The 11912-nt window shown below is 47.8% G+C and overlaps 1 protein-coding gene across 1 annotated transcript in view; it reads right to left on the bottom strand.

Moving 5' to 3' along the window:
- The window catches only part of JAZF1 (JAZF zinc finger 1), a 189308-nt gene extending 181680 nt beyond the window's left edge, over positions 1–7628 (bottom strand). Inside the window, exon 1 of the mRNA XM_061464856.1 lies at positions 7168–7628. Coding sequence (XP_061320840.1) covers positions 7168–7282 — 115 coding nt within the window. The 5' untranslated portion in view covers positions 7283–7628. The remainder of the gene's footprint in view (positions 1–7167) is intronic.
- Between the last annotated feature and the right edge of the window lie 4284 nt (positions 7629–11912).

Raw genomic sequence — 11912 nt, forward strand, 5'->3', positions numbered from 1 at the left:
CCCTGTTCAAGTTTGAACCCATCACCCTTTATCCTATCACTAGAGTCCTTGCTGAAAAGTCCCTCCCCAGCATCCCTATAGGTCCCCTTCAGATACTGGAAGGCTGCTATGAGGTCTCCACACAGCCTTCTCTTCTCCAGGCTGAACAGCCCTAGCTTTCTCAGCCTGGTTTCATATGGGAGGTGTTCCAGCCCCCTGATCATCCTCCTGGCCCTCCTCTGGACTTGCTCCTATATAACTAACACCTGTCAATTCATTCTTTAACGTGCCTTAAATGAAACTGCACAATAGTAATGCACTCCACCCTGGGTACTCATCAGAGACACAAACAGCACCGCAGTGTCATCAGCATCACTAGTGAAGAAATCCATTCCCCTTGTTTATTGTGGCACAAAGTTAGGAAGAAGCCTCCTAAGAATTCATGGTAAAACCCATAAATTTAAACAGCAAAGCAAAATCATTAAACTATAAACTGCAATATTTATTCTATTCTAGGGATCAGAATATTGCTGCAGCCACTTCTAACTACAGAAAAGTGTAATAAACTGTATGTACTCCCCAAAAGCATTTCCAAAAGTCTCAAGATAGAATTAGGCTGTAACAGGAATTGGTGGTTTAATTGTGAAATTATTCATTGAGACAGTCCCTTAAAACCAAGGGTTCTCTTTTGTTAAACAACAGCTGATTTATCAAATTGATTCTCTAATTGCTGCCATTTCAAATTAACACAAAAATCTTTGCCTCTGCCTTTCTACGTATATATAGCTGCTATATATAGCAGTATATATAGCTGCTATTTACTTAAATGCTTATCATCTGAATTTTTAATTACTGGTGCTTACTAAAGACAAATAAAATGAATTCTCAGTGAAACAAAGCTTAGTCGTGAATTCTAAATAAAGACAGAAAAAAAGGAACATTCAGGGGCAACAGAGAGTACACTGGAAGCAGCAGGACCCCAGTGCTTATTTATTTTGCATTATTCTGCAGCTTGGCACAAAATATTTCTGATTAACTGTTTGTATTTGCATTATATTTTTAAGAGCAAAGAATGGTAGATAAGATTGTGTCCAGATTGAACAAACGTATTTCTTCCTCTTCTAGCATCACTTCTTCCTCCAATTATTTCATTATTATACGATTCCTGATCTTCTCACATTCCCAAGTAAATGATGAAGTTAAAAAAAGATCCATTTGACCGGCAGCCACCTGATCCCATAAGAACTGCAGGTTAACTACGAAAACATCCTTTCACAGCCCTGGAAAGTAGATGTGATAATCACTGTAAATTCCCCTCTTCCCCAAAAGGTAAGCATGCCCTACGCAAGTGAAGCATAATGCTACTTCTACAAGTTACCTGATGTTTCTTCAGTTTTCATTTTCTGACTCATATTTGTGTAGGTCTGTTGGTGCATGGAGGAGCAATCCCTGCTAATGGTAGGGACACAGCCCTGCAACAGGCCTCACCCAAAGCCACTCCAAGCTGGCAGAGGAAAAAGGAAAGATCCCTACTGGCTTTATGTGAGGCCTTCAGCCTTAAAAGGGAAAATAGTTTGCAATGTTCACAGATGTTTGTTTTCAGCTCTTTCTTCCTAGAAAATACACCGCTTAAGCTTTACATCCTTACAACACTTTATGCCTTAGCCTTGATGTGCTCGGTAACCTCAGAAGAAGAACAAATTTCTCATCACAGAAGTACCAAAATTTAGGTAAAATTTAATGTCAACTCCATTTACCTTCATATGATTAATATAACCTAAATTATTTTTTTTTAATATGCACTTATATTTTATCACAGTTTAAATTCAAACCCAAAGAGGAAAGGAAACCAGACTTTGAACTGGAAAATAATGCAAAAACCTCCTCTGCTCAAGTTGGGAAAAAAACGTGGATTAGCACTGTTAGTCAAAAGAGATTATGTTATAGAAAAGCCCTCATGAAATAGAAGAGCCTTCCTCACCATACCAACCTGCATAGCGAATAACCAATATCCTTGAATATAACATCCTTCTACATCACTGTGAAATGCATTTTCAATAAACAAAAATCACAGCTGTAGAAGTACTGGGCAGAGGATGATCTTCAGATAAATGTAGCCATAAATGTAGAAAGTTGCTTTCCATGAATGATAATTAGTACTCCTGCTGAGGTAAATACACGTCACTGTTCATTTATTTTGCAATACCACATGTTTATGCACATTACTGGCAACTAAGCACAGTCTGTCTGCACCTGTTCCAAACACCATCCCATATACCTATTTGCCACATCACTCACTCTCAGTGTAAAAAGCCTTGAGTTAAGATCTATCACCTCTTCAAAACCACCAGTCTCAGCTCCAAATGTTAAATTACACATTCAGCAAATTCTAAATGACAGTAACCACTTAAATGATGTTCACACTCTTCTGAAGAGGTTGGCTTTAAGCGAACAAACTCTTTCATACAGACTTTAGCTTGCTAGGCCTTCCATAAATGCTGGTGTGTAGTCCTTCATCCTCATCCTTAGCAACACAGAAGGCTTCCAACTGTTTATCCTCATTTTACACACCACACTGCAGACTCCAATACCTTCTGTGTTTGTGGGACCCATCCTAATATTTGGGAATTGGTCAACTTTGATGGGAAATACACAACTCCCAGTTCTAACAGCAACACTACATAAATACCTTGCTAGAAGCTATCCAACAGCGGGACTTCTTACAAAGTTACGTTGAGGCGTTCAACAGTAAACCATCTTAGTTTGTGTAATTACTATATAAGCGGATGGAATTTTTTTTTCCCCCTCCAAATTCTTCTAGCAGTTTCAGTGCAACAAAATTAACAAACTCTACCTCCACTAAGGTAAGGGTGTCTTCAGATTTATCTTCTGTATCTCCTCCTATCCACTCTTCCATCACTTTGAGTTCATCACTGTTAATTTTTCAGACACCCATTTCCCCAGTGCTTGATGAGTCTCACAAGAGGCTCAAATCAGCCATACAGCTACACAGGTGCACACATCATGTCAGTACTCATCATGCACCAAGTGTTGTCAAAATCTTATCTCCCAAGTTTAAATACTGGCTCTTCAGCATCACAGTAAACTTAGTATCGGCAACTAGCTTTAAGGAGCTACTTGACCCCCACTCTAAAGGATGCAGTTCAACTATGGGCAGATTGAAGAAGAATCAAATAATTGTGGAGGAAGCTCCCCTAAGCCCCTAGAAACTGAAGTGTGTGACCCTCTGGACTTCCAATGAACAGCTGAAAATGCCCCAGAAGATTACTTACACCAAGTTAAGAGTTAATGCAATTTCAGAAGCACTGTAGAACCAGAGGTGCCATTTCTAACATCACAGCTGATGACACGACCAGGACTGCAGATATGCAATCAAATCTACCATGTTGCCACAGCTGAACACTCAGCAGTTCAGGCTTGGTGTTGTGTGTGTGTGTCCTCATTTTTAACTCTTCTCTTGGCAGTACTCTGAGGAACTGACTGGATTAAGTCCATTCCATTCTACACTGTGAATCCAGCAAAGAGCACTAAATTAGGCCTTTTGCTCCCAGACTAGAGACATTAGTCAACTAAACTACCTGCAAGGGACTAGAGCAGCCAAAAAACCAAGAGGCAGGGAGACAGCCTACCAGGGCAGGCTAAAAGCCCCACTTCTTGATACAATTGCAGAGAGGGTAACAGCTCTTCAGGTTGCTTGGACAACATGCTGCTAGAAAAACCTCAGAGAAACATTTACTAATAGGCAGTTTAAAATCAATGTCTATTTTCAGCTGTGAGCTACAGAACACATGCATACACAGTTTGATAGTATTGCTACAGACTTCTTAGAAGAGCTCCTCCTGCAGAATGGCATCTCACGGCAGATGACACCAGTGAGGCCTTAATAAGGACCCCAGAGCAGTATTCCTGAACTGGCCTAATTCTTTACAAGTCTTCAATACAGAAATGCTAAACCCAGAAAGCAGCTGAAATGCTGATGGGCACATAGCACCACCTCAGAGTTGAATATTTCATCCAATGGCCATAACTCTCCCAAGTTATCTGCACTGATACTTAAATAACTGGCAATTTATCAGGCAGCCACTAATAAGTTAGAGGAACCCAACAGCTGATTATTCATCAGCATTATTAGGAAAGCACCTACAGAATCCCTCAGAAACCAAACACACTGTGTCCCCAGAATGCCCCAACAGTGTTTCTTTATACTAAGTTAAGTTTTACGTGCAAGGCTGACCAAAGAAAGATCCCTGCGTAAGTATTTGTTCCTACATTTTTCAGAGACACAGTATAGCTCTGAAGAACAACCAAATTCTTGCCAGCACTCCACTGATGATATGAGCCAGTATTAACCCACTGCTGCACTGCAGCAGCCAGAGCATGAAGAGCCCATGCCATATACACCTTTCCTCACAAAGCTGTTTGCAGCATCAAGTTTGTGATCTGTGCTGAACCACCGCCCTCCCCAGCAATCAACTGCTTCAGTTTAAACTAATAATGGAATGTAACTCAATCAAGTTGTTTTCCTGCAGCACACACAGAATGGCCAAAGCAATATATTTTTATACTGCATGTTACTGTTAGCCAAAAAATACAGTCAACTTTTAAAGCAACAAACTTCAGGGCACATCTCTAGACCTCTATGACAGAAAAAAATTGAACACTGTTTGCATCAGACTTACTGAAAAAGTAATTCTAACTTAAGCTCCTATTCAGACATTTACTCCATTATTTCCTAGCTGTCTTTGGAAACGTTAATCACCTTTTGGCCAAGTGCTTACATGGTCAGTTTTCATAGATTCTCATTCTTCAGGGTCTGTAGGGAGCCCCTCACACAAAACCATGCACCTGAGCATCCATGTGAGAACTGGGATCCATACTCAAGTGTCACCACTCCCTGATTTTTCCAGTGTTTGGTACAAGCAAATAACATTGCCACTTCATGTATTTGCAAGCAGGTCAAGTTTAACCTGTCATCACACTGAGGTGAAATATTAAAGATGAAGCATGAGCAACCTTGTGTCAGTCTCCAGTTTGCACTCAATCGGCTACATGTGTGGCACCGTACATGCCAAGTTCCAGTTGTGTGCCATACAAGTCTTGGCAAATGACATTCTCAGTTAAATGTATGTGTGTGTTTAAGCTGTAATACTTTAACTTTGAGACATGGAAAAAAAGTAATGAATACTGGCCACAGAATATGCATTTTTTTAAGACATTACAGTATTTCAGCATGAAGTTTTCCTCTCCTCAGAGGAGTCTCGGGACCACTGATCAGGGATCAAACAGCAACACAGAGACCACATGGGCTTGCCTGTATCTTTTCTGACACTCTGTGGGCTGTGGCATCTAAAGGCTGATAATGCACTTGAGGGACACACAAGATGACTTGTGAACTTTCATTTTGGGAACTATTGCCCCATAGCTTTTCTGGTGGAATGGGGTGGATAACCGGTATCAGAAAAGCTAGGAGCCCAAGATTCAGAAAAACCCCAGCGATATCACAACAATATGCTTGCACCACGTCGAGTCATAAATTACAGAGTCTTGCGGTATGTGGTTTTGTTACCTCATACCAGGCACTGCGATAATTATGAGAACCACACCTTTCATCTTGCTGACCTATAACACTACATTAATGTAATGTTACACTTGCAATTTAAGCTTTAGAGATTTTTTTCAGGTATTCAGGCCTGCATATTAAAACTTAATAAACTGAAATGCACACTAGCTTCGTTGTTTTGTAGCAGTGTGTTGTTTCCTCATACTTCCAGCGAAACACAGGAGTCTCCAGTCTCTGGGTACTTAAAACTTCTGTATTTCCCACCCGATTTTAAAACTCGGACTGCTTCAAAGAATTAGCTCAATTTTTGACACTTTAACCACTGTATTTTATTAGCAACGAGAGACAATCGAGAAGTTTGAGAGGGTAAGTGGCCTGGAAGCCAGGGCAGCACACCTGCCGATGCCGAAGAGCGAATCCCCGGGACGGCCGCGGCCCAGCGGCGGTGCCATGCCCGGCGGGGGGGGACACGATGCCTCGCTAGCAGCCGGGCTGTGAGGGGCGGTGCCGTCTGACAGACCCTGCCCGGCTCAGCGCCTCAGGCCCGGCCGCGCGCGGGCAGGCCGGTCCCGCCGGAGGGGGCAGAGGGAAAGCTGGCGCCCGCGGCCGGCCGGGAGCCGCGCACCGCCCCCTCCTCCCCTGGGCGCCGCCCGCGCTGCCGAGGGCGGCCCCGGCGGCCCCTGCGCACGCTCCCGCCCGCCGCCCATGAGGCGCCCTAGCCGGGAAGGCACTGACGAGTCATTGCCCCCCAGGCCCGGTGGCGGTCCCGCGCCCCTGGCGGGACGGGCGCTCGAAGGGAGCGGGGGGCGCCGGGCCGAGCCTACAGGTGATGATCTGGGGCAGCGCTGCCCGCACCGCAAGCCGCGGCCTGGGCTGGGCTGCGCGGATAACGGCAGCGGGTCCCAGCGCGGCCGCTTTCGCCTCCCGCCCGGCCGGCCCCGGGCACTGCACCGGCGGCACGGGCCGCCCGCCCAGCCTAGCCTCCCGCCGAACCCTCTCTCCACGCCCACCGCGCCGCCGACCCCGGCCTCCCTCACGCCGTCCCTCCGCCGAGAAGCGCCACCCGCGCTGCGGCGGCCGGTGCGGCCGGAGCGCGACCCGTCCTCCCCACCACACCTAGCAACAGCGCTGACAGGACGCAGTGGCGGCGGCGGGAGGAGGAGGAAGCGGAATGGCTGCCGCGGCGGCGGCTCCCTCCCTCCCCGGAGCCCTGACAGCCAGAGCCGGGGCGGAAGCAGCAGGCGGCGTGCTGTGCCCGTCCTCCTCCCTCCTCCACCGCCTCCTCCGGGCTGCTGCTGCACTCCCTCCTGCCAATGCAAACTAACTCCCCCTCGCCAGGGCCGGCGAGCTGCACGCCTCCCCCGCACCCACCCATGCCGCCGCGCCGCACGCCGCCTCCCCGAGGAGCCCTCCACGTCGCCCGCAGGACCGCTCCTGCCACTCCTCGCCCGCCGACCTCCCTCCCCTGGCGGCCGCCGCCGCGCCCCGGCTCCCGCTGCACCTTGTGCGCCCCCACCCCGCGCCGCCGCCGCCGCAACACGCGGCCCCCACGCCCCCCGCCGTCCTGCCCTGCCGCGGCCCCTGCCCCGGCCCCGCCGGGCACTTACCGATGTGGTTGTCCTCAATGTGCTCGATAAGCTCTGCCAGGGTTGGGAAGTGAAGCCCGCAGCCCCCGAACCTGCAGGCGTTGGAGAAGAAGGAGGCGGCGGCGATGCCTGTCATGGTGTTACATCGAGATCCCCCTGCGGTGCCTGCTCTGCCAGGGCCGGCGGCGGCAGGGCGGGGAAAGGCGGGGGCAAGGGGGGAACGGGACGGAGCGAGAGAGATGGGGAGCGAGAAAGAGGGTGGGGGTGGGGAGGAGGAGGAGGTGGTGGTGGCGGCGGCGGCAGCAGCAGCAGCAGCGTCTGGAGCGGCGGAGGGGAGGGACGGGCTGGGTGGGGGGAGATGAGGCAGCCGCAGCTGGGAGGAGGGACCAGCGCCGCTCTGTAACAGCTGTGCTGCCCCGGCGGCGGCCGCCTGCAGCGGGAGGAGCAGGGCACCCGGGCCGCCCTCTGCGGCCGCCGCTGCCGGGGGACACCCGCGCCGCCTCGCCGTGGGGGCGGCGGAAGCTGCCGTCCCGCACCGAGCGGGTTGCGTGAGGGGACGGGAGAAGGATAGGGCGCGCCCCGTCGATAACTTTCCCCCTCAGCCTCTCGCAAGCAGTGGTGGGGTCGGAGGCTGCCATAGCGATCGGGGGAAGCTGCTCCGAGGATAGGTGCTGGGGCCGAGGAGCTGGTACCCAGACCGGGAGCTCTCCCGGGCGCCAGGAGTTGGCTCCTAAAACGGCCGTCATCCCTACTGTACCCAGAGGGAATCAACCAACTCCTCACCGAGGTCACTAAACCGAGGGGCGGTCGCTCTTGAGAGGAGCTGAGGCCGCCAGACCCCGCTTTCACCTGCCCAGAGGCGCGCCGGAGGCCCGGGGTACCCGCGCCAGGCCTCAAGGGCTCCCCGCCCCAGGTGGGCTCCGGCCCTCCCAAGCGGCTGGTTACCGCCGTTGGGCCAAATTCTTATCACCCGGTGTTGACCCTGCTGAAGTGGGGCGGGGGTGTGAGGTTGTGGCCCCACAGGGACAGCAGGAAGCTAACACGCCTCGCTCCCAAGCCCTATTTTGAGATTTTGTCTCCAGAAAGCTATTCAGCAGAGAGGCTGACTGATTAATTGGTTTTAATGAAGGTCTCCCTAGGCTCAAATTCGCAGACAGCTTTATTTAAAATTAAAAGGGAAAAAAAGTGAGAGGTTGCTTGTCGGGAAGGCTTTTCTCCCCCCTCCCCCGCTTGTGTTTTATAATCATCCTTCTTTTATTTCTGTATTTATGTGGTTCTACAGTATTCATAATGATTTTGAGCAAAAGTGTGGCTAAAAAAAGCCTAAAAATCTACATAAAGCTCAGACATAAGTTATTCCACTGATGGGTAACAATCCCAGGCTGTTCTTATCTCTAAAATTAAGCATCTGTGTGAGACTAAGCAGAGCCCTTGCCTATTTCATTAACTGTATTGCAGGTGAGGATGTTCCTAGCATTGCTGTGGGAGTTGAGGAGTAGCAAAGCCTAAAGATGCAGTAGAGTGGTTAATGGATATAATCATAGAATAGTTAGGGTTGGAAAGGACCTTAAGATCATCTAATTCCAAACCCCCTGCCATGGGCAGAGACACCTCATGCTAAACCATGTCACCCAAGGCTCTGTCCAACCTGGCCTTGAACACCACCAGGGATGGAGCATTCACAACTTCCCTGGGCAACCCATTCCAGTGCCTCACCACCCTAACAGGAAAGAACTTCTCCTTATATCCAGTCTAAACTTCCCCTCTTTAGGTTTTAACCCGTTACCCCTTGTCCTATCACTATAGTTACTTCCATCATCCCTATAGCCCCGCATTCAGATACTGGAAGGCTGCTATGAGGTCTCCACACAGCCTTCTCTTCTCCAGGCTGAACAGCTCCAACTTCCTCAGCCTGTCTTCATATGGGAGGTGCTCCAGTCCCCTGATCATCCTCACGGCCCTTCTCTGGACTTGTTCCAACAGTTCCATGTCCTTTTTATGTTGAGGACACCAGAACTGCACACAATACTCCAAGTGAGGTCTCATGAGAGCAGAGTAGAGGGGTAGAATCACCTCCTTCGACCTGCTGGTCATGCTCCTTTGGATGCAGCCCAGGGTACGGTTGGCTTTCTGGGCTGCAAGCCCACACTGCCAGCTCATGTTCATTTCCTCATCGACCAGCAACCCCAAGTCCTCCTCCGCAGGGCTGTTCTGAATCTCTTCTCTGCCCAACCTGTAGCTGTGCCTGGGATTGCTCTGACCCAGGTGTAGGACCTTGCACTTGGCATGGTTAAACTTCATAAGGCTGGCATCAGCCCACCTCAGAAGCGTGTCAAGGTCCCTCTGGATGGCATTCATTCCCCCCCAGCATGTCAACAGAACCACACAGCTTGGTGTCATTGGCAAACTTGCTGAGGGCGCACTCAATCCCACTGTCCATGTCACGACAAAGATGTTAAACAAGACCGGTCCCAACACCGATCCCTGAAGGACACCACTCATTACTGGTCTCCAGTCGGACATTGAGCCATTGACCACAACTCTTTGTGTGCAGCCATCCAGCCAGCTCTTTATCCACAGAGTGGTGCATCCATCAAATTGATGTCTCTCCAATTTAGAGACAAGGATGTCATGTGGGACAGCGTCCAATGCTTTGCACAAGTCTAGGTAGATGACATCAGCTGTTCCACCCCTGTCCATCAGTTCTGTAGCCCCATCATAGAAGGCCACCAAACTGGTCAGGCAGGATTTCCCCTTAGTGAAGCCATGCTGGCTGTCACCAAGCACCCTGTTGTTTTTCATGTGCCTTCCAGGAGAATCTGCTCCAAGATTTTGCCAGGCACAGAGGTGAGACTGACTGGTCTGTAATTCCCTGGGTCATCCATTTTCCCCTTCTTGAAAATAGGGGTTATATTTCCCTTTTTCCAGTTGTCAGGAACTTCACCTGACTGCCATGATCTTTCAAATATGATGTCCAATGGCTTAGCAACTTCATTCACCAGCTCCTTCAGGACCTGCGGATGGATCTCATCAGGTCCCATGGACTTGTGCACATTCAGGTTTTTAAGATGGTCTCAAACCAGATCCTCTCCTATAGTGGGCCTAGGGTCGTCATTCTCACATTCTCATTCACATCTGCCTTCGAAGACCTGGGTGGCGTGGTCAGAGCCTTTGCCAGTGAAGACCAAGGCAAATAAGTCATTTGGATCCTCAGCCTTCTCCAAATCCCGTGTAGCCAGTTCTCCTGAGAGCTTCCTGAGGGGGCCTACCTTGTCCCTAGTTTGTCTTTTCTTCACTATGTACCTGTAGAATCCCTTCCTGTTATCCTTTATATCCCTAACCAAGTTTAATTCTACCTGGGCCTTAGCTTTCCTAACCTGGTCCCTAGCTTCCCGGGCAACATCTGGGAAAAGTAGTCAGGATAATTCCTTTTTCCCAGTCTACAGGTAACTGGAAATACAGAGGCAGCTTTGATCTTCTATTTATCTGAAGCTTTGTCCTTCTGAAAATATGGAAGTCTCTCAAAAAATTCAACTGAGCAGGATTTCTATCTATTGTTTTGGGGCATCTGGAACTAGTGGGGAATACAGAGCTTTTCCAGCTTAACATTTTGTTTTTCCATTGCACCCTGAAGCTACACAGTGCACTGCCAAGAGAAAACTAATTCAGCAGGATAAATTAAAAAATGGGATTCTTGTGACACAAACTGAGTAAATACATTTCACTTGTATAATTATTTTGCAGCAGTGATAGGTCTCCGCTATGAAATCTTCCCAAATCGTGCGACATGTCTTACATGGCCAGTATGCAGGTGCAAGCTGAAATACAATGATTAAAATTGTTATTAAAAAATGAGTCAGTAATTTTTTTTTAGAGAAGTGTGTTGCTTACCATTTCTTTATAATAATCAATTATCCTCGGTTTATTTTTTCTTTAGAACAAACATAAGTAAGTATTTCCAAGTATGACTCAAAAGTGTAAAAATTAGAACTGTAGTATGACTAATTTTAAAAAGTTTCAGATTCATATTGTCCTTGCACATAACAAGGTTGTCCGTAACAACCATCTCAGTAATGCTCCCCCATTATAAATACAGCTGAAAACAAGCACTTAAACTATGCTTAAATAAGAGCAATTATTAGCTTTTCCTTACTATTTGACATAAGGGTGGTGTCTTTACTAAAAGCCTTATCACCCTCAAAGCACCAAGGGCAGCAACTACAAAGTTTTTCAAATTCAGATCTTCTAGCCCTTCAGAGAGCATTAGGGCAGAATAATTGACTTTTGTGAATCCAGAACAGTATGGAGCAATCTACAAGGAGCAATCTACCTTCAGGTAAGGCCCAGCAGTTAGGGCAGTTGATTACCACAATATAACTACTAATTTATTAGTAAAAATTCGTTATTAGAAAGACCAGCAGTCAAAAAATCATCAAAAAAGGTCTAGGAGCCAGACCATCCAAGGAGATAATGGATCCAAGACTATAAACCATCAGTTTAAGGAGTAAGTGAATTAAAATTACTCTAAACATGCTTCTTACTTTATCAAAATGGACTTAAAGTTAAGCACAAAGATATGAAGTTAGTGAAGAAAAGACGCAGCCCTAACATACGCATTTATAAGCATATAATCAGATGATCGAGAAATCTACTCAGTTGATCAGCCCTCAGCCTTGTACAGAGGTCTGAATAGTAGCACATCCTTCTCATACTTAATCTTGCTCTCACTTGTGCTGAAGAGACTGCCTAAGCTGAAATGATTGTTA

Source organism: Pezoporus flaviventris, unplaced genomic scaffold (assembly GCF_033815535.1).
Source record: "Pezoporus flaviventris isolate CSIRO_AGI_PZ_B2104156 unplaced genomic scaffold, CSIRO_AGI_Pfla_v1 ptg000037l, whole genome shotgun sequence".
Taxonomy (NCBI): domain Eukaryota; kingdom Metazoa; phylum Chordata; class Aves; order Psittaciformes; family Psittacidae; genus Pezoporus; species Pezoporus flaviventris.